The sequence below is a fragment of the Chrysochloris asiatica genome, unplaced genomic scaffold, assembly GCF_000296735.1.
Source record: "Chrysochloris asiatica unplaced genomic scaffold, ChrAsi1.0 scaffold00257, whole genome shotgun sequence".
Classification (NCBI taxonomy): domain Eukaryota; kingdom Metazoa; phylum Chordata; class Mammalia; order Afrosoricida; family Chrysochloridae; genus Chrysochloris; species Chrysochloris asiatica.
This window is the reverse complement of record NW_006408775.1, coordinates 2,546,587-2,569,322: the sequence shown is the minus strand read 5'-3', so window position 1 is coordinate 2,569,322 and position 22,736 is coordinate 2,546,587. Positions and strand designations below refer to the sequence as shown.

At 49.4% G+C, this 22,736-nt stretch overlaps 1 protein-coding gene across 1 annotated transcript; it reads right to left on the bottom strand.

Moving 5' to 3' along the window:
• Window positions 1-843: 843 nt before the first annotated feature.
• On the bottom strand, window positions 844-15,898 carry MMP25 (matrix metallopeptidase 25). Its single transcript, XM_006873977.1, has 12 exons — window positions 15,785-15,898; window positions 15,211-15,343; window positions 12,771-12,915; window positions 12,372-12,661; window positions 3,734-3,910; window positions 3,557-3,641; window positions 3,362-3,444; window positions 2,352-2,504; window positions 2,010-2,267; window positions 1,655-1,887; window positions 1,206-1,490; window positions 844-879 (listed from the first exon to the last, which is right to left on the bottom strand). Exons 1-12 carry the CDS (start codon window positions 15,896-15,898, stop codon window positions 844-846), a joined length of 1,992 nt encoding a protein of 663 aa, XP_006874039.1.
• Window positions 15,899-22,736: the final 6,838 nt, after the last annotated feature.

The window sequence follows — 22,736 nt, the reverse complement described above, 5'->3', positions numbered from 1 at the left end:
CTTGTGGTTGGCAGTCCAATGCTGATCCACAGTGCCAAACCAGAAGTCCACTAATACTATAGCCGCATTTTAAAAGAATTTAAATCATGGAGAGTTACACACATACATGGCACCACACTGGGACTTGCATGTATTACTTTTGTTTATAGGACTCCCCTATAGGCCTATGTTGTTAAATGCCATCAAGTTGGTTCAGACTCAGCAACCCTGAATAGGGGTTCCAAGGAGTGGCTGATGAACTTGAACTGCTGACCTTATGGTTCAAACTGACTTTGCAGTCCAGTGCACTAACCCACAGTGCCACACCAGGAATCTTACAGAATTATGTTGTCTTGTGAAGTGCCATCGAGTTGGTTCCGACCCATAGTGACCCTATATATGGTTTCTGAGGAGCAGCTGGTGAGCTTGAACCCCTGACCTTGCAGTTCAAACAGCTTTGAATAATGCGCCACACCAGGACTCCTATAGGCCTATAGGTTGGCTGAAAGTTAAGCCATGGGTATCTTTACTTCCTCCATGGTCTCCTTTGAAACACAAAACTTAATTTGGTGTGTGAAATGATACCATTTGTAAAATAATTTGATACAGAATTTTTGAGTAGTCAACTTAACAAAAAAATTTTTTTACATTTTATTGTGAATTGAGTGAAAATTTACAGAACACATTCTCAGTCCCACATTCAGCAAATCATACACTTCATGCCAGCGACTTAGTAAATTCTTAAAGGCTGGAAAAGAAGATGACTTGTAGCAATAAAAAGAATCTCAAATTTCACATTGGACACTCGCCTCTCTGCCCCTCCCCCTATGCATCACTAGTCTCAGGACTGGTCCCAGGGCTGGCTCAGGGGTCCATCACCACCAGCATGGGGGTGGGATGCTGAAAGGCTCAGAGCAGTGAGTGAGGACAGGGGCTGAGGCTGGGAGTTTCCACATCTTGCCTTTCTTTATCTTGATCCAAACAAGTGCCAGCTGATGGTGCCCGGCAGGCAGGGGTAAAGAGGACTTGGCCAAGCCCCAGGAAAAGCTAGCTTTTCTGGGAAAAGGAAGCATCTACTGAGGTCAGTGTCCCGCCTGCCAGCGAAGGGTACTCAGATGACTAGTCCCCCAACCTACAAATTCCCCCACTTCAGCCCTGCCTTCTCCTTTGATAACTCCCTACAAAGGGGTTGGAGTCCTGAGCCTCCATCTGGTCTTCAGTGTCACCTGGCAGCTGCCCATCGCTGACACTTGCGGTGCTTTTGGGGGGCTACCACTGGAGGCGATACAGTGCAGCCATTTGGACCCCATGGGGCGGGGAGAGTCTGGGTCCGCCACGACCCTCTCCTTGGCAAAGTGCCAGTAGTAGGCAACCTTGAACCTGTGGGAGCGTTCGCTGAGCGGAGTCGCTCCTTGGCAGCGGGCTCCGGAGAAGGAGCGGCTGCAGCCAGGAAAGCCTCGGGAGGGACCGCTGGGGAGGTTATCTGTGTGTGCAGCGCGGGGCGCGCAGTCCTAGAGAGGTACACCTGCGCGGGGAGTCCGCCCAGCTTTGGGCCGGTGAAGACCCCTACTCCAAGCCCAGAAAAGACTGTGGGGAACCAGGCGACTTTCAACCCCCCACCATATCCATCGTGGGAGGTCGTTTCCCAGTCTTAGCAAGCGGTGACGCTCCCCACCAGCAGGGACAGGAGAAGCAGAAGAAGTGGCAGGGGGGGAGGTCCAGTGGCCTGATTGATCTCACACTGACAGTCGCAGGTTCCAGGCTTAGATGGCGCTTTTGGGGGGCTACCGCTGGGGGCGGGGCAGTCTAGCCATTTAGGCCCTATGGGGTGGGGCGAGTCTGGATCGGCCACGACGCTCCCCTTGGCAAAACGCCAGTAGTAGGCGCCCTTGAAGAAGTAGGTGTCACCTGTAAGGGTGAAGAGAAACTTAAGGGCTTAGTCCAGGCCCTCTCCAAGCCCCCAACGAGTGCCTCTGTCTCCCCAGCTCCAGGAAACCGCAGCCCTTCCCCCTGCGCTGCGCACGCCCCACCTGTGTTGCTGACGGTGACATCGTCGGGGGCAGAAGGCGCCCCTTCCCAGAGACTTAGGGCGCGCGGGTAGCCGGGGTCCGGGCTGGCCGCTGCTTCATCGTACCGCCAGTACTGCTGGCCCCGGACCAGGTAGGTCTTCCCGTTCAGCGGCCACGAGAACACGGCGTCCACCTGCTCACCAGGGGGCAGCCCCAGCTCCGTCAGCGGCAAGGCTGAGCCCTCTAGCTGCCGATCCTTGAACACCCAGAACTGGGGGCCTGGTGGATGGGAGGAGGCATCAGTGGGTCAGGGTGAGCTCTCCCTACACCCCCAGCCCTCCCCCCAGGGCGGATCCTGCCCACCGCTGAAAAGGAGGATGCGGCCATCTCTGTGTCGGGCGTAGGCGGCCTGGATGACCTTCACCTGGGTGGGCAGCCCCTCCCAAAAACGATGCAACCGGGCGGGCCGGGGAGATACCAGCTGGCCTGAGGGCTGGAGTCGCCAAAACCAGGAGCCTGGGGAGATGAAGTGGGCATAGGGCCTGTTACAAGTACGTCCGCATCACCGAAGTCTGCCGTCAGATGTTCCTATGTGGTGGAAACGGCTAAGAACTGTCTAAGAGACAAGATTGGAGGTGGGAATCTACCCAGAGACATCCTGGAAAGAAGTTCTGGCAATTTCTGAAAAACCAATCATTGAAAACCTTGTTGTTGTTGTTGTTAAGTGCCGTCGAGTTGCTTCCGACCCATAGCGACCCTGAACAGGGTTTCCGAGCCTGTAAATCTTTACGGGTGCAAAAGCCTCGTCTTTCTCCGGCGGAACAGCTGGTAGTTTCGAACTGCTGACCTTGCGGTTCACAGCTCAATTCGTAACCATTATGCTACCAGCACTGGAGCGTAGTGGTTACGAATCGGGCTGCGAACCTTAAGGTCAGCAGTTCGAAACTACCAGCCGCTTCGCGGGAGAAAGATGAGGCTTTCTACTCCTGAAAAGATTTACACCCTCGGAAACCCTGTACAGGGTCGCTATGGGTCGGAACCGACTCGACGGCACTTAACAACAACAACAACAATGCTACCGGCACAAATAAATCAGCTGATCTGGTTTTGGGTTCCTGTCTAATCCCATCCACTCCCCACAAGCAATGTATAACTGAAGGGTGTTAGCTGCCCTACTCCCCCCATGAGCAACGTGTGGGGGGGAAGGGCGGGAGGTAGGAAAGGGGGAAAGATGCAGCTGAAGTCAAAGCCACCTTGTCCTAGTTTGCCTGGACCCTTTACCAGTTTTGGCACCAAAAGTCCCATGGTCCCGGAAAGTTCCATAACCACCCGAAGTGGATAAGGCAACAATTGGAAACAACAAAATGACTCACCCTTAAAAAAGAAAGTTTCACCTCTGATGTTGGCGATGGCATCAAAATTGCTCTCACATCGATCAGGGATGGGGGCCGACGGGCTGTAGAGGCAAGGACAGATGAGCCTAGAGGGGCTGGGGGCTCCTCACTTTCCCTCCACCCAGAGTCCCAGGAGGTACTCTGACATCACACAGTGGGCGGAGGGGTGCTCACCTGTCAGGGGGCAGCGCTGGGGGTGGGGGAGGAGGTGCCAAAGGTTTCCTTGTGGGCTCATCCCGTGGATTTGGGGGCCCTTTCCCTGCAAGGAGAGAGTAGGGGGGCATGGGTTCCCCTGGCTCTGCTGCCAAGAGCCCTGGGTGGCTGGTTGGGGCACCCCTCCCTCACTGATACCGTAGAGCTGCTGCAAACCATCGCGGTCATCCTGAGGCAGGCGGTACTTGCTGGGGTGACCCACTGGACCCTGATAGAAAGGCCTCATGATGGAATCCCGAGCTGAGGAGTGGCCCAGGCCCAGGGCGTGGCCGAACTCATGAACAGCCACTGCAAACAGGTCCGTCCCCTCACCATCTGGGAAGGGAGGAAGAGTAGGCTGAGAAAGGGGCGGCCCCTTGGCATCTGGTAACCCTTCACCACCAGGAGACCCTCGGGAGTGGCAATAACACTAGGCCGTTCCACCGGTCCCGCATATGTTCGTTCATTTTGTCTGTAGACTTGGAGAATTGTCCAGATGGGGGCGCTGCAGGATAATGCACTGGCCCTCAAGTCGGTTTGAACCGCAAGGTCGGCAGTTCAAACCCACCAGTCGCTCCATGGAACTTTAGACAGGGTCTCTATGAGTTGGAACGGACTCTACAGTACTTAATAACATAACAGCAAGCAGCGGGGCCTGGGGTCCTGACGTAGCGCTGTAGGATAAGCACCAGACATTGAGGTTAGCGGTTTAAACCCACCAGCCACTCCACTCACACAGGGTCACTATGAATTGGAATCGACTGGAAGGCACTGAACAACAGACACCAGCCAGAACTGAAGAGACCCAGTTGCTGATCATGGGGAAGGGGACAGACAGGGAGGAAGGGCCTGGCCAGAGGAAGGGCTGACCTTCACAGATGTAGCCCCGCCCCCCAGGAAGGATGGAGGATGTAGGAACACTGTAGGAGGAAGTGGTTTGGCCAAGGGGTGCAGTAAGTCTCTGGAGGAACACACTCCTCCCTGCTCCCCTTCCTTCCCACTCGCCTTCAGCCTTAGCTCCTCAGACTTCTCCCACCCCCGTCAGTTCCCCCCTCTTCCTCTTTCTTCTTAGCCCTCCCCTAATGCAATCATTATCGGCCACCTCAGCAGCCTCTCTCAGACCACAGCCTCCTGGCCCCGGCTGGGGAGCCTCGCCAACCACAGTGGCCTCTTCCCTGAGGACCCAGCCTGGGCGCCGAAATCCGGCCCGCAGTGATCCTGCGGGCTCCTGCTGGAAGAGACCCAGACGGCAGCAGAGCCCAGAGGCCCCCGGGAGACACACGGGCTTCTCCCATATTGCGTTCCTTAATGGAAATCTCTAACCCGGGTTAGCAGAGCTGAAAGTGGAATTCAAGGAAATGAGCTGCAAGTTGCCAAGCTTGTTTCCCTCAGCTCCTCACAGCAGCTATGAGGGGACATGTCAAGAACGATTTAGTGAACTAAGTCAAGCTACCCGGGTCTTTCGTCCTAATTTTCTCTCTGCTTCATGTCCCCATTTTACAGATGAGGAAACAGAGGCAAAGAGAGGCCAAGTTGGGTGGCAGCCCTGGGAAGGAGGCCAGGACTTCACATATTCTTGGGCACATTGCGTTCGTTCGTTATCTATTGATTTTCTGGGTTTTCTTGCTACTCTGGGGCCTTTTTCTGAGAAATCAGAGGAAGTTGAATCCTCTCAGGTTGACTCCCTCTCTGTCAGCTGCACTGGCCCAGCTGGGCTTCCAGGCCATATCCAGTTGTCTTTGTACACTCTCACGCTATGCACCGGGAGGAAATGACCCAGCTGTGCAGACCAGCCTGTGAGATTGCTAAGGAAGTCTGCGGGGGGCCTTCAGTGCCTCCTCTAGTCTTTCCAGATCACCCAGCAGGTCTCAACTTTGCTCTGTCCTCTCTCTCGGCCTTGATTCCAGGCTCATACAACCCCAGCCCCCCACTTTCAGACAGCAGATGCTACCAAATGCATTTCCTATTTCATCAGTCAGAGAGATGAGATGCAATTTTTAACCTCCGGCCCATGTGCTTCTGCCTTCATGTCCTAGTCTGTGCCAACACCCTGTCTCCTGTCTCCCTCACCTCCTCTGAGACAATACCCCATCCATCCATCCACTTACCCTCTCACCTAGTCATCCAATCCATCTTCCACCCTTCCACCAATCTACTCATCCATCCATCTACACACACACACATACATCTAATCCATTCATTCATCTACCCATCAATCAATTCATCTACCATGTATCTACTCATTTGTCCTCTCGCTTTTCCATCCATCCACCAATCTACCTATCCATCTACCCATCAATCATCCACCAACCTATTTACTGTCTCATCTTTTCCATCCACTCATCCACCACCCACCCATTGAGGTATCCAGTTCACCAAGCAACCCATCCATCCATCTCTCACCCATCCACCACTCTTTCCTTCTATTGGCTCATCCAGCATTCCAGAGTGCTCAAGACTTCCTCATCCTCAGACCCTACTTGGACCTGTTTTCTCCTTCCCCTGACACTTCTATCTTTCCCTTCCCTCCACTGCCAAGTTCTTGGATCCTCTAAACTCAGTCTTCACTTCCTCAGCTTCTCTCATGCCTAACCCCATTGTGGTCTGGATTCTTTCCCACCCACCATGTCTGCAGGCACTAAGGTCACCAAGTCTCCTGATGACCAAATCCAGGCTTGTGTCACTAACTGGACTTGTTTGCTACTCTGGCCTTTGCTGACCACTTCCTCCTTCCGTCTTTGTTTTTGATCGCCTTTGAGGCGGTTCTTTCCCCATCTTCATTCCGCCACTGCCCACCCCTTAACTGTGGGGTTCTCCACGACTCTGTACTTGACCTTCTGCTCATCACATTCTACACTCTCCTCCCGGGAACCTTGGGAAACCCCAGAGACCACTGAGTTTCAAATCAGGTCCAGCTCTAATAGTCACTGCCTATAAAGACTACATTGCTTCATATTAGGCCCTGTGCTGTATGTGAATGACTCATTTTATCTGAAAACCCAGGCTGCCAACAGGTACTGTTACTATCCTATTTCTCAGTGAAGAAATTGAGGCCATTTGGGATAAGTAACTTACACATAGCAAGTTGGGGGACTCTGCCTTGGAGGAGAGCTTCCAAGCTCACATTCTCACTGCTGTGGATGACTGTTGGTACCTTGTCCAAATGTTTCAACAGAGTCTGGGCACCCATGCCATGATGATCCCTTCACCAAAAAGTTTTCCCCCTTCTTACCTAGGCTGTCCCCTTCACACAACACCACCCCCAACACACACACAGCCCACAGCCAATGACGGATTAACATGGGGCTGGCCCACTTGTCTCCAACCAAATGAATCCAATCCCACTGCCATTGACTTGGCTTTGACTCCTGGTGATTCCAGAGGTTACAGAGTAGAAGTGTGCTCTGTAGGGTTTAATTGGCTGTCATCTTTATGAAAGCAGATCACCAAGTCTTTCTTCCAAAGTGATGTTTTCGAATCGCCAGCCTTTATGTCAGTAACCCTTGCACCATGTAAGGTCCAGGCCCCCTTGCCTCTGACGAGATTAACTCCAGTTCCCCCCTCTGCTGAGACCACAGTTTTATTGGTTTCCCTCTCCCCTCTGCTTCCTTGGCTCTGAGAACATGCTTCTAAGAAATCACGTGCATGAGGATTTCCAGTCTGAGCTCTGCTTTTGGAGAACCTGACCTAAGACAGAGAGTCTGAGTTCTAGACCCAGATCCTCACTGCCTACATACCACCTACAGTGACCACCCCACAAAGCAAACCTGAACTCATCACTCTGCCTAACCCAGTGAATCTACCATGCACTACCGCCACACCATCCTCTAGGGACGGAGCTGGAAACCAGGACATCAGCACCTCCCCCCATCTCTCTTGGCACCAGAATCGAGACAAATTCCAGTCTGTGCTCATCCTAACTTCCCTCAGCTTCATAGTCGGTTCCTCCCTAGACCACTAACAGCATCTCTTATCTGGATCCTGCAGTAGCTGCCCTGCCTCGCTGCCTCTGCCTGGTCCCTACTACAGCCAGGGATATTTCTAGAATGCAGGACCCTGTGAGGGCTCACCATTGCCCTCAGAACCTCATGGTGCAGACTCCTCTACACAGTCTCCAGAGGCCTTCGTGATACGGAACCTGCTGTGATCTAGAGGTGTCCTTAGGTGGTGCCAGCAGTTAAATGCTTGACTACGAACTGAAAGCAGAGATGCTTCAGAAGACTAGCCTGGCAATTTACTTCCAAAAGATCACAGCCTTGAAAGCTCTGTGGAGCACAGCTGTACTCTGACACACATGAGAGGCCATCAGCTCAACAAGTAGTAACAATAACATTCTCTGTGGTCTCCCTCTCAACACCAGCTAAATATTAAATTCATTTCATTTGCTGTTGAGACTACACACAGCAGAACATACATCAGTTCAACAGTTTGTCCAAGTACAATCCAGTGACATGGATGACATTCTTTGAGTTCATTTACTCACTCTCCTTTTATGAATTTTCCTCCCCCATTAACAAAAACTCACTGCCCCCTAAGGTTCCTATCTAACCCGTTCCAACTCCCAGTGACCCTGTAGGGCCCCAGGGCACCCTGGGACAGCACTGGCGCTCAGTCCAGATTTGCTGAGCAAATGGAGTGGCCCCTCCAGGAAGCTGCTTCTCACCTGGGAGCCTTGAACACCCACAAGCTTAACCACTTCCTCTGTCATGATTCCTGTGGCCCGGTGTGGTTACTGAAATCACTCATCTGACTCAGCCGCTGACAGTTGTCAAAGGGTGTGTACCTTTGTAAGTCCTTAGCCCCCAGCTCAGAGCCAGGCACAGGATAACCAAGAAACACGAGCAAAACACATGAACTAGATGCATCCTGCTGCCGACCGCTCTGAAAAGGATCACAATGGGAGGTCCTGGACAGAGTGGGACAAAACTCAAAGTCATCAAAAAGACCAAGCTTACTGACCAAAGAGAGACCAGTGGGACCCCCAAGAGTCTAGGCTTTACCACTCTTGAGGTCTGGAAATGAACCCAACCCCAACCATAGCTCAATTTTCAACCAAACAATAGACACAGGTCTATAAGGAGTCCTGGTGTGGAGCTGTAGATAAGCACTGAACTGCTAACTGCAAGGTCACAGTTTCAAACTCACCAGCCGCACCTTGGAAACCCTACACCAGTCGCTATGAGTCGGAACCAACTGGACACCATTTAACAAAAACAAGGTAAGGAAAATAGGTAACACGAGGGAAGTATGCAATGCACACCTTAGAACCATCAACCCCCTGAGAGCAAAAGGGTAGCATTGCGCCAAGGCCAACGTTGTTCAGAAGGGTTAGGGAAGACAGAGGACCGGAAGCCAGAAGCCCAGGAAGGAAATGGGATGAGTGAGGTTACATTGTGAGGACTGAAATCAATTAGATGACTTGTTGGATGGAAAGTTGATCTGCGCTGTAAACCTTCACTCAACTCATAATAAAAAGTTTAAAAAATAAAGAAAATTTAAAAACAAAACCCAAACCCATCGTGGTCAAGTTGAATAGGACGCGTGGTGATCCCGCGTGTTGCTGAGCAGGACTGTGCTCTGTGGGTTTCCTCGGCGGTCACCTTGACAAAATTAGATGGCCAGACCTTCTCTCTGAGGCACTGGTGGACAGGTTTGAACCATCAACCTTTAGGTTAATTGTTGATGCTGTTGTTAAGTGCCAACAAGTAGGTTCCAACCCATAGCGGCCCTGTATGGGGTTTCCGATGAGCAGCTGGTGGGTTTAAACCATTGACCTTGTGGCTCAAACTGACCTTGCAGTCCAGCACATTATCCTGCAGTGTGCCACACCAGGCCTTCTCTAAGTTAATGTTGTTGTTAAATGCTGTCGAGTCGGTTCTGATTCACAGTGACCCTGTATAGAGTTTCTGAGGAGCAGATGGTGAGCTTGAACTGCCAGCCTTGTGGTTCAAACTGACTTTGCAGTCCAGCGTCATCACCCACAGCGCCACACCAGGACTCCCGTTTAATAACCAAGCACAAACGATTCACAGCACCCAGGGACATTAATCAGATGATATCAGCAAAGCTCACACCATCGCACCAATTCTGACTCAGAACAATCCTGTACGGGATTTCTGAGACTGGAAATCTCATCTTTCTCTTGCAAAATGGTTGCAAGTTTTGAACTACCAACCATATGCGTAGCAGTTCAATCTTACCCTACAGTCCCACCAAGTTTCCTTAGGCACATGCTCCTGTTGTTTAGTGTTTTCAAGTCTGTTCCGACTCATTTGTTGTTGTTAAGTGCTGTCGAGTCAATTCCGACCCACAGTGACCCTGTATAGGGTTTCTGAGGAGCAGCTGGTGAGCTTGAACCACCAACCTAGCAGTTCAAACAGCTTTGCAGTCTGGCGCATTAACCCACAGCGCCACACCAGGACTCCACGTTCTGGCTCATAGTGACCCTGTAAAGGGTTTCCAAGGAGCGGCAGCTGATGGGTTTATACCACTGACCTTGTGGTTAGCAGTCCAGTGCTTATCCTACAGTGCCACACCGGACACATGATAGGCCTCTATTAAGAACTGCGTGATTGAATTCTTTCCCAAAGACATGTTGAAATCTCAAACCCTTACCCCACCTGTGAATGTGACCTTGTTTGGAAAGAGGGTCTTTGAAGATGTCATCAGTCACGCTAACATGAAGTCATACTGGAGCATACTGGAGTCAGGTGGGCCCTAAGCCTATTCTGAGTGTTCTTATGAAAGAGAAGAGACACCAGAGACGAGTGATATGTGTCCACAGCACGAAGGCTGCAGCTAAAAGCCATGGAATGCCGGGGCCTGCCACAAGCTCTGGTGGCATAGTGGTTATGAATTGGGCTGCTAATCACGCCAGCAGTTCAAAACGACCAGTAGTTCCATGGGAGAAAGATGAGGCTTTCTGTTCCCATAAAGGTTTTACTATGCAGGGTTGCTATGAGTCGCAAGAGACTCCGTGGCACACAACCACCACTCCCACAAACTTATTCCTTCAGCTGTGCATAAGGTCGCTAAGGGTCTGTACCGACCCACTCAATGGTACCTCACAACAAACAACCACAAGCTGGGAGAGAAGCAAGGAAGGAAAAAGTCCTAAAGTCCTAGAGCCTTTGGGAATAGCGTGGCCCTGCTGGCAATCTGAATGCAGACTTCTAGCCTCCAGAGACAAGACATTTCTCTTCCATCTTGTTCAAAGATTCTATAGAAGAAATGTAGAACAGAATTTCAAATTCTCATAGAATCCAGACTTCTGGAGTTATGAAATCTGAGGGAGCCCTTGAAACTATTGTCCTGAAACCATTTTAAAACCTTGAACTAAAAATCTTTCTTGAGACTGGCTTATGCGTTTTTAAGAGGGAGTTTAGTTTAAGAGTGTGGAGGGAAAGATAGAGTTCCCATTGAATAGTTTTTGTCTTGTCTAGATGGGTCTGGTGAAAAAAGATGGGGATAAGATTCTTATGTTTCAATAGTGAGTAATTGTTATCATGACTAATTGTGATTGTCACAACTATAAAGGTAGAAGTTTTATAACAAAAACAGGAGAGTAGTAAATCTTACAGTCCAGAAACAGAGTATCCTAGGACCATCAAGGGAGAAGAGCACGTGCGGAACATGGGACCCTATCCAGAGAAGCAGGGACACCAGAGATGAAGGCAGAGATGGGGACATGGAGAGAGGGAGCAGCTGAGGACTCTAGATTCACGGAAAGAGAGGGACTGAGAGCTGGTGGCCAGGAGGCAGGCTTGGTGGTTTAAATTATTAAATATTCCTGAGTGGTTGGTTTTTTTTTTTAAACAAAAGAGATAAAATGAATAGAGAGAAATACTGTTAACTGATGGTACATGGAGGGGATTATAACCATTGTAATGAAACAAAGTATATGATTTGTTGAATGTAAAACTGCTGATTTGTCCTGTAAATGTTCACAGACTTCACAACAAAAACTTTTAAAACAAAAAAAAAATCTCTCTTGAAGTCTTAAAATCTAACTTCTGTTGTTGCTAAGCGCCATTGAGTTGGTTCTGACTCATAGCAACCGTGCACAGTGTTTCCGAGGAGCGACTGATGTGTTTGAACCACTGACCGTTTTGGTTAGCAGTCCAGTGCTTACCCTACAGCACCACACCAGGATGTCAAAACCTGACATAGTTTAGTTTCACTAGTAAGCAATGTTTGCCTTGAGCATTACGCTTCTTGAAACTGAAATGGAATCCAGATCGTGCAATTGGTTAAGTGTTGGGCTGCTGATGGTTGGAAAGCCTGCTCCCATAAATACTGACAGTCTCAGAAACCCCGTGGAGCAGCTCTGTTCTGTCCCATACAGTCACTATGAACTGGAATCAACTCCGGGGCAGTAGGTTTGTTTTTTGGTATAAGGGATCAAATTGACAACATCGATTCAAAGGATTAGCTAGGAGGCTTAGGGAGCTGTGAACCTTCTCTGAATGAGGCCGGAGCGACTCAGAAGAGGAGGGTGAGAATGGCTGTACAATTTGAAGAACGTAACCAAGGTCACCGTACTCACTGTCCATGTAGAAGCTGTTGGGTCAGTGATGCCTTTCTGTGCAGATTCTCAATGGTGACAACAACAAATCATACACATTTAAAAAAAAGAAAAAGAAGTGTCTGTTCCTATTAGCCACAAGGTGGAACAGTTATGATAGCGCTATCCCGCTATCCCCAGGAAGCAAACATAATTACATGAATGAGAGTCTTTGAAATTTACCTCTTCAGGACACACACACCTGGGAACAGAATCTCTGAGTGGAGCTTGTACCTTTTGAGTCAAAAGTCCAGGCCTCCTCGTCATCAAAGTGGGTGTCCCCGGAGATAGGATGCTCCCCAGGGAAGAAAGCATGGGCCAGGGTGCCTCCCAGTCCATCAAAGGGGTAACTATCCTGGTGGTAGGCTCGGGCAAAGTCGATGAGAATGTCTGGGTCAGCGTCCTGAGACCCCAGCTCCTGGAAACTGAGGCCGGACTCGATGCCCCAGGCGTCCAGGGCATACTGCATGAGGACTCGAACAGTGTCCTGGCTCAGCTGGGCCCTCTGGGGGAAGGAACGAACTCTGAAGAGAGAGGAAGGGTCTTGGAGCAAAGAGACTAGAAAAAGGCAACCCTTCCAAGCCAGGGACCCCCACAGGCAGGCCCACGTGGGTCACAGGCACCAGGACCTACCTCCACGTCAGAGTCCGCTTCTTCCACATGCTGCCACTCAGAGCATAGCGCCGGCGTCTCCGGCGTCGCCTGACCAGCCCTGCCACTCCCAGCAAGTCAGGCAAGGAGCAGCGGGGCTTGCGCATGGTGGCCATTGTCTTTGCATCTATGAGAGGGGTTGGGGGAGCAGGGTCAGCAGTGTGACAGCCTGCTCAAATAATGGGCCCAGCTAACTCCCCACAGGAGTCCTGGTGTGGTGCTATGAGCTAACGCACCAGACTGCAAAGTCGTTTGAACTGCAAGGTCAGTGGTTCAAGCTCACCAGCTGCTCCTTGGAAATCCTATACAGGGTCAATATGAGTCGATATCGACTCGATGGCACTTTACAGCAACAACTTCCCACATGGGGAAACTGAGGCTCAGAGAGAATTAGAATCTTGCCCAGGAAGGTCATACAACCAGGATTTGAACCCAGGCAGTGTTAGTTTAGGGAGACCTGGTGGCACACTGGTTAAGTGCTCAGCTGTTAAACAAAGGGTTGGTGGTTCGAAGGAAGGAAGACCTGGAGATCTGTTCCCATAAAGACAGCCCAGAAAACCCTATGGGGTACTTCTACTTTGTCACATGGGATCCTGAGGAGTCAGAATTGACTTTTGAATCTGGAACCATCTCATACAATCAAGCTGCAGTCTCAGGCCAGGATCTTGGGGTCTCACTCTCCTGGACCACACAGGTGGACTCAGTAAAGATCTGGGGGTTCAGTCAGTAACCCAGGACCCCTCTCTTAGTTGCTAGAAGCTTCTGAGAGGTGGCTGGTACCTCACACCCTAGCTTCCAAGTCCTCATCACATCCAGATAAAGTCCCCAGGTCTCCTGTGGCAAATCACCTCCTCCCATAAAGACTTGTAATTCAGAAACCCTAAGGAGCAGTTCCTATAGGGTCCATACAACAGTACGGTTGTGGCTTTGGCCCTATATACCACTGGTGTTTTATTTTCTTTAAAACTTGATGTTGTTGTTGTTAGGTGCTGTGGAGTCGATGTTCCGTTCATAACAACCCCGTGTTTCTCTTGAGAGAAAGATGAGGCTTTCAGCTGCCACACAGATTTATAGCCTTGGAAACCCTATTCAGGGGTCTATGAGTCAAAATCAACTCCATGGCAGTGGTTTTAATTTTTATAGCATTAAATTGCCAGGTCTTTCCCCATGAAAACACTGGGCGATGGGGAGAGTCCAACTGCCAACCATGACACCACCAGCATTTCTTTGAAACACTCCCTACTACCTGGAAATGGTATTGCATTTTTAAGTTCTTGATTTCTGGTTTCCTCTTCTGCTTTAGTGGAGTACTGGTGTGGGGCTGAGGACTAATGCGTCAGACTGCAAAGTCATTTGAACTGCAAGGTAGGTGCTTCTAGCTCACCAGCTGCCTGTACAGGGTTGGAAGCCCTATACAGGGTTGCTATGTGTCGGAACTGACTGGACATGACTTCACAACAACAATTTCTGCTTTAGTAGCAGAGTTGTTAAAGCTGTTAGTTACTAAGCCATTGATTCTTGCAGGAGAAAGGTGAGGCAGTCAACTTCTTTACAGAAATCCTACAGGCAGTTCTATGCTGTCATGTAGGGTCATTGTGAGTGGGAATCAAACGGGCTTGGGCTGTTTTGGGGTTTTGCCTTCCTCTCCCAAGCTGAATTTCAGGAAAACTGGTTTCTAGTTCTCTTTGAGCCCCTCCCCATCTTTTACAAGGACTAACCTTCTCCTTCTTCTCAAGGATGAGAGTCACAAAAGCATTTCAAAATGCCAAAAAGTGCCATAGTGATATTCTTTGATCAGCATCCATGGTGTCAGCATTCACCAGACAAAGAACATTTGAATTATTATAGGGAAGGGTGGAAGAGGCAAGCAGGGCTGGAAATTAAGAACTCTAGGAATTCCAGTGTGGCGCTGTAGGATGAAAACTGGACCACGGGGTCGGTGGTTCAAACTCACCAGCCGTTCTTTGGAAATCCTAATCAGGGTCGCTATGCACCGGAACTAACTCAAAGGCACTTATCAACAACAAGCTAACCAAAAGGTCCCCAGTTCAAACCCACCAACCATTCCTTGTTAACTGTATTGCTATGAGTCAGAATCAGCTCAAGGACAACACTTAAGAACACAACTAGAAGGTTAACTCCACTAGGACTTGGTCCTGATCTATTCATCACTTATCAGGCCGGTCTCTCAAGAATTACCCCAGCTCTCACAGGTTTTCCTCCTTTGACAAGGTGCAGTCTCATGGTTTTTCTATGGCTCGTTTTCCTTCTGACAGGATTCCAGCCTTCGCAGGGTTTACTGATGCCTAGGAATCTCCAGAGTTCGAGCCTATACCATCATTTTCATAACTTCCTGGATTCATGGTCCTAGCTGGGAAAGGGTTGGGGAAGAGGGTGTGGGGGCAGGGGGCTGGTTACCTACCCAGGAGGCCCGTCTCAGGCAGCCCAGCAAAGCGCTGCATGACCTTGATCGCATCCCGTAACTGCGTGGGGCTCTGAAGTTGGGCCTGGGCGGGGTGGGGCGGCGGCAGGTAGCCATAGCGGGTCAGCCAGTCCTAGATGGCAGACGGGTTGAGTAAGGCAGGACCACAGGAAGGATGGGATTCACTCCACCCAACCACCCACCCACACACACACACACACTCCCTACCCCCGCAATGCTTGCCCATCGCCTGGCCCCAGGAGCTCAGGATGGCTAGCCCTAGCTTCCTCCTTCTCTCCTGCCCAAGCTACCCTCATCCAGCCCTGAGTCTCCCAGCCTCTAACTGTATCCAAGAGTCCTGGTCCCCAGATCCCCTCACAGTTCCTCCTCCAATTTTTGGATCCAAGAAACCAGGTCTCCGGATTTCTTCCCCAGAATCCAGTTCCCCGGACTCAATAGTCCTGGACCCCAGCCTCTCTGTGGTCACCCAAGAACTCAGACCTCCTATCCCCGAACTCTTGACTCCCCTTCCCAGCCGCCCTCGAACCCCGGAGGCCAGCGACCCTTTACTCACCACACCTAGGCTCACGTCCTGCGCCGCGGGCTCCGGAGCGCGCGCGAACCGCGGTAGCAGGGATAGCAGCAGCGCCTGGAGACTGAGCCCGGGCCCGAGCACGCCTGGCCACATGATCTACTGCAGTCTGGGCAGCCGCCCTGGGCAGCTGGGGAAGGACGCGGCCAGAAGGCCCAGCACAAGGCTACGGGGGTGGACGCGAGGAGAGATCTTGGGGATCCCGATGAGTGGAGAGGGCGCAAGGCGGCGTCGGTGGAGCGTTCAAGGGGCTGGGATACACGGCGAAGTGGGGTCCTGGCGGTGGTTAGGAGTCCCTGGAGGATCAAGAACATGAGAAAGCGACGGAGGTTCGGATTCCGGGCGGCTGTGGCGGTTTGTCGGGTCTCGGGCTGGGTCCTATCGTGGCCAGGGCGCGTCCGGGAGGTCCCTCTCCTCCCAGTGGGGCGTGGCGGGCGCACCCCGAAAACCCGCCGCTGTGCTTCAAGAGAAAATGAATGAATCTTCCAGGTCCTTCTCACGTCAGGAACCTTCGTGGTCCCCGCTTCTCCTCCCGCGCCCGCCCCTGGTTTCTCTTCCCCGCTTCCAGCTCCGAGGTCTCACCCCTCAGGGTGCGCTTCTGTTTTCCGACGACCGAGACGGCGAGGGCTCGGCTCTCCCGGCGCCTCCTCCTCGGTACTCCAGGACCTCAGGAGTCTGGGAAGCGGGCGCAGCAGGGCAGGGGCGCGGAAGCCGGATCCTTGGCCCGGCTTCCCTTCACGGTGGGGGTCTCCGGGCGCCTCGCCTGCGCCCCCTGCGGCCTCGTGAACTGCTCCGCCTCGTACCTGAGCCTCTCAGCATCTCCAGGGCCCGCTGCGGACCGCGCAGTCTTCTTGTCAATTCCTAGATATTTAAAGTCCAATAAAATGCTCACAGAAGCCGAGCGTCAGCCGCCCGAGGGTAAACGAGGGCGAGAGAGGCGGGGAAGGAGGGCGTCACACCTAGCTGGTCTCCGAGGGCTCAGGGGGTGGGGGGAGATCCGGGAGGCAGAGATCTGCGGACCTGGGCGCTGTCAGGGGGCTGGTCTGTCGGAGAAGGATGCGAGGGAGGAGTCGGAGGAGAGGCCCTTCCTGGCGGCGTGGTGAACCCTCACTAAGTACAAGTAAAACAGCTGACTTTAAAAACAAAACAAACAAAAACTTTTCATTGTAAATTGAAGTTTAACAGACAGAATCATCAGTTTTACAGTCAACAAATCCTAGGCTTTGTTTCATCTCAGTGATTACAATCCCCTCCTTGCAACAACAGTTAGCCTGCTTCCACCTTGTGGCTTCCCTTTCACATCTTCTATTTGGCAAATGAACAAAACAAGAATGTCCAATGTACACGTGGTTGTTTTTGTTGTCAAGTGCCCTGTGTAAGGCTTCTGAGGAGCAGCCAGTGGGGTTTGACCTATGGACCTTGGGTTCACAGTCCAGTGTTGATTCCACAGCGGCACACCAGTAATTTTATGTATACAAAACAAAAAATATATAGGTCGTTACTGTTAGGTGCCATCGAGTTGGTACCAACTGGCTAGCGACCCTATGTGCAGCAAAACTAAACACTGCCCAGTCCTGTGCCAACCTCACAATCATTGCTACACTTGAGCCCATTGCTGCTGTCACTGTGCCAATCCATCTCATTGGGGGTCTTCCTCTTTTTCTCTGACCCTCCACTTTAGCAAACATAATAGCCTCCTCCAGGCACTAGTCCCTCCTGATAATATGTCTGAAATACGAGAGACAAAGTCTGGCCATCCTGTCTTCCAAGAAGCATTCTGGCTGTATTTTTTCCAACACAAATTGGTGAGTTCTTTTGACAGTCCACGGTATTTAAATATTCTCCTTCAATACCATAATTCAAGTACATCAATTCTTCTATTGCCTTCCTTATTCATTGTCTAACTTTCACATGCATCTGAGGCTACTGAAAATACTGGGGCTAGGGTCAAGTGCACCTTAGTCCTCAAACTGACATTTTTACTCTTGAGCACTTTAAAGAGGTCTTGTGCAGCAGTAATATTTGTCATTTGATTCCTTGACAGCTGCTTCTATGAGTGTTGATGGTTGATCCAAGCAAAATGAAGTCTTTGACAACTTCAGTCTTGGAGAAATTGATATGGATGTCGTTAATTGGTCCAGTGGTGAGGATTTTTGTTTTATTTTTTTACATTGAAGAGCAACCCATACTGAAGGCTACCTCTTGAAACAATTGAACATTAACCATTTCCTTTTGGTACAGTGACTCTGTGTATTCCTTCCATCTTCTTTTGATGCTTTCTGCATCATTCAATAATTTGCCCAGTGAATCCTTCAATAACAGAAGTCGAGGCTTGAATTTTTTCTTTAGTTCCCCCAGCTTGAGAAATGCTGACCATGTTCTTCCTTTTGGGTTTCTGACTCCAGATCTTTGTACATTTTGTTGTAATATTTGGCTTTATCTTCTTGAGCTGACCTTTGAAATTTTCCATGCTGCTCTTGGACCTCCTCATATCTTCCATTTGCTTTAGCGTCTCTACGCTGGAGAGCAAGTTTCAGTGTCTCTTCTGACATCCATTTTGACCTTTCCCTTCTTTCTTGTCTTCTCAATGACTTTTTGCTTTCTTCATATATGATGTTCTTGATGTCATCTCACAACTCTTCTGGTCTTCAGTCTTTAGTGTTTAATGTATCAGATCTGTAATTCAGATGACCCTAAATTCAGGTGGGATATAGTCAAGGTCATATTTTGTTCTTGTGGACTTGTTTTCATTTTCTTCAGCTACAGTTTGAATTTGCATATCAGTAATTGATGGTCTGTTCCACAGTCTGCTCCTGGCCTTGTTTTCACTGATGATATGGAGTGTTTCCATCATCTCTTTCTGCAGATGTAGTCAATTTGATTTCTATGTAGTCCATCTGGTGAGGTTCATGTGTATAGTCGTCTCTTATGCTGTCTAAAGAAGGTATTTGAAATGGACAACAGACCATTGGTTTTGCAGTTCTATTATGTGTTCATCATTTATATCACCAAGGCCATATTTTCCAACTATTGACCCTTCCTCTTTATTCCCAACCTTTGCATTCCAATCAGCAGAGTTGACTATGATAACGCGAATGGAGTAATGTCCATGGTAGAAAAACAGGCAGGACCTTCATTTGCTGATGGGGCACAACTCAAAATGAAGAGAAACAGCTGTAAACATCCATTGAAAATTGGAACATGGAATGTATGAAGTATGAATCTGGAAAATCAGAAGTTGTGAAAAATGAAGTGCAATGCATAAACATTGATATCTTAGGCATTAATGAGCTGAAATGGACCGGTATTGGCCATTTTGAATCTGATGATCACATGGTTTACTATGCAGGAAATCACGTATTGAAGAAGAATGGTGTTGCATTCATTCTCAAAAAGAACATATCCAGATCAGTCATGAGGTACATCCAGGCGCCTACAGGGAAGCCCAGTTAATATCACTATTATTCAAATTTACGCACCAACCACTAAAGCTAGTGAGGGTGAAATAGAAGAATTCTACCAACTTCTTCAATCTGAAATCAATCAAACATGCAATCAAGATGTATTGCTCATTACTGGTGATTGGAATGCAATCACTCTATATGGGGTTGTTTATAAGTCAGCACCAACTCCATTGTAACTCTTTCTTTCTGTCTACTTTTTGTTTTGTTTTTGTTAACAGAAGGTGTACTGTAATAAAGAGTGTTTTATTACCTTTAGCCATAAATATATCTGATGACAAATTGTTGCCTAAGTTATTTTTAATATTTATTCTATCCTAATTTTATTGTGTTTTAATGTAAGAATATGTTTTTAGAGGTAAAAAGTGAATATAATAGAATATGCCAAGGCTATCATTTTCACATAAAGTTTATTAATTAAAAAAAAGAAGAAGAAATGAGAAAAGAATGGGGGGAAAAACCACCTATTGCAGAACAAACCTTTTATAGGAGAACTGTAAATATTCCAAACAATACTGCTAGTTGTCCAGAGCTTTTACGTCGTCATCGTAAAGGCCTCCAGGCATCTTGGTCTTGGAATCTTGCCCTTTCCAACAGGGCTGCCTCTGTCTGGGGAGCCGGGAGGGGACGGCAGCCAGGGGGTCAGCAACTGTCATGTTATTAAGATCACTGTCAAATCAGATAACACATTCGCCTTTGCTAATTCTTGCTGTCAAGAACTTGGGTGTTTCTTCTGTTAGTCTCTGTACTTTGCTGGCTGAATTTTCAGATGAAAATCATAGGTCTCTGAGACCAGGTGAGGAAGAGGGATAAGAAGGGGCAGAATGGCCTCAGGGAGGCCCAGAGAAGGTTAGGGACAAGTACAGACAAGAAAGGGTCACCTGCCTTCCACCCCATTCTGGACAGGAGCCATCTTCCTGGAAGTTCCTAACCTGAGAGCACTCTTCCTTTACACAACTACCTTGTATACCTTCCCATCTTCCTGGGGAAGCTCTGGGGTTCCAGGTCCTGGCTCAGGTGTCTTTTGCCCAGAAAGCCCACTTGGTCTCGAGATGTTTTGTGCAGATCATGCTGAAACATCTGGAGAGAAGCCAAACACAGCTGTGTCCACAGGCAAATCATGTCACATACACACAGAGCTGGTTTCCTGGTCCCTGAACCGGAAAAGGGACGACTCATAGGTTGCTGTGAGCATGAAATTCGATGTAGCAAGTACAGGTGAGTCACTACTTGTGCTCACCACACTGAGTGAGGATCACAACCTAGAACTGTGTGCTAGCCCCTCATGTTTATTACCTCATTTAATCTTCAACTCTTTAAACTGGAACTCTCGTTGTCCCGTTCTACAGACAGAACTGAAGCCTGCAGAGCTTAATAGCTGAGCCACCCAAACAAACATGGCTGGTAAGCAGCCAAGCTGGGATCTGTAACTGACGCTGTGTAATGCCAGCACCCATGGCCAAGCTCCTTTGCCCAATTGTTTTATTGGTTCATTTCTTCTTTATGGGTCACAGTGGACTGTGACCCTCCTGGGAGCAGGCAGGAAGAAACGCAGGGGACCTGTGTTAAATGTGGATGCGACCTGAGTGAGGCACAGTGTGACCCTGAGCTCAAGTCTGCCACTTCCAGGTGCGTTGGGAGAAAAACGTGGGCTTGCTAGGCAATGCGGTATCAACATAAGTCTTCAGCATCCCCTTGCAAAGGAACACCGAAGAATTGATGCCTTTGAATGATGGTGTTGGTGAAGAATGCTGGATATACTAAAGACTGCCGGAAGAATAAACAAGTCTGTCTTGGAAGACGCACAATCAGAATGCTTCTTAGAAGGAAGGGAGGCGAGACTTGGTCTTACGTACTTTAGCTATGTTATCAGCAAGGACTAGACCCTTGATAGGTAGGAAGACCATCATGCTTGGAAGAGTAGAGGGCTAGTGAAAAAGAGAAAGACCTTCAACCAGATGGACTAACACAGTGAACTCAACTGTAACCGTGATTGTGTAGGTGACGAAGACCAGGAAGTGTTATGTTCTATGGTACAAGGGGTCACTATGAGTCAGAATGGACTGAACAGCGGACTGAACAGCACCTCACAGCACTGTCCTGGTGGGCTGCTAACTGCAAGATTAGTGACTGGAAGCCACCCAGCACTTCTACAGAAGAAAAGACCTGGCGATCCTGGTAAAGATTGTTGTTGTTGTTGTCAAGTGCCGTCAAGTCGATTCCAACCCATAGCGACCCTGTATAGGATTTCCAAGGAACAGCTGGTGAGCTTGAACCGCCGACCTTGCAGTTCAAATGGCTTTGCAGTCTGACACGTTAACCCACAGTGCCACACCAGGACTCCTACAAGATGTCTTGGACCCTTCTGCTCTGTCCTGGTGTGGCACTGTGGGCTAATGCATCAGACAGCGAAGTCGCTTGAACTGCAAGGTCGGTGGTTCAAGCTCACCAGCTGCTCCTTGGAAACCCTATACAGGGTCACTATGGGTCAGAATCGACTCAATGGCACTTCACAACAACAACTCTGTTGCTAAAAGAGCTCTGGTAGCGTAGTGTTTATGAATCGGGCTGCGAACTGCAAGGTCAGCAGTTCGAAACTACCAGCTGCTCTGTGGGAGAAAGATGAGGCTTTCTGCTCCTGTAAAGATTTACAGCCTCAGGAACCCTGTTCAAGGTCACTATGGGTTGGAACCAAGTCGATGGCACTTAACAACAACAACTCTGTTGCATAGGGTCCCTATGAGTTGGAATTGACTTGATGGCGTACAACAACAATGACAACTATCTGGCGGCTGGATATTGTTCTAGCTTCAAGACTTAGGATTCCCGGTACCAACCACACTTCCAAGGAGTTGCTGCACCCAGGGATGGATTACACAATAAATAAGATAAGCATGGATTCCTTGTGCTTACTCACTCATCTGTAGTGAACAGCTTCTGATGAGAATCCCATATGAAACTGTTCACTACAGATGAGTAAGGAAGTTTGTGTTTACCTTGCTCAGTGGGAACTCCATCCCTGTCAGGGACTGCACAGTTGTAAAAAGGCTTGATTAGGTAGGAAGATGTGTGGGGTTGAGAAACAGATATTAGCCCTGCCTAGACGCAGAATCTTTGATGGAGTGAGAGGAAAAATAAAAAGTGAAATTGTTCACTACAGATTAGTAAGTAAACACACGAAATCCCATGCTTATCTTGCTTATTGGGATGTGACTCTATCTGTACCCATTTCCCCCACCGCTCAGGAGTCCCGGCTCCCACCAGGAGTCCTGACCCCCAGGCAGATGTGTGCTGCAGTCCCCTGATGCCAGCTGGCGAAAGCTGCTTACATGAATCTCCTCCCAACTTTTAATGCAGCGACTTTATGTCTGTGGCCTGAAAGACTATTTACACCATGGAAATAGGCAAAGGCTGGGATTCAGGCTGCCCCAGTCCTGAGAGCCAGGTGTTAAATGTTTACCAGCACCCCACAC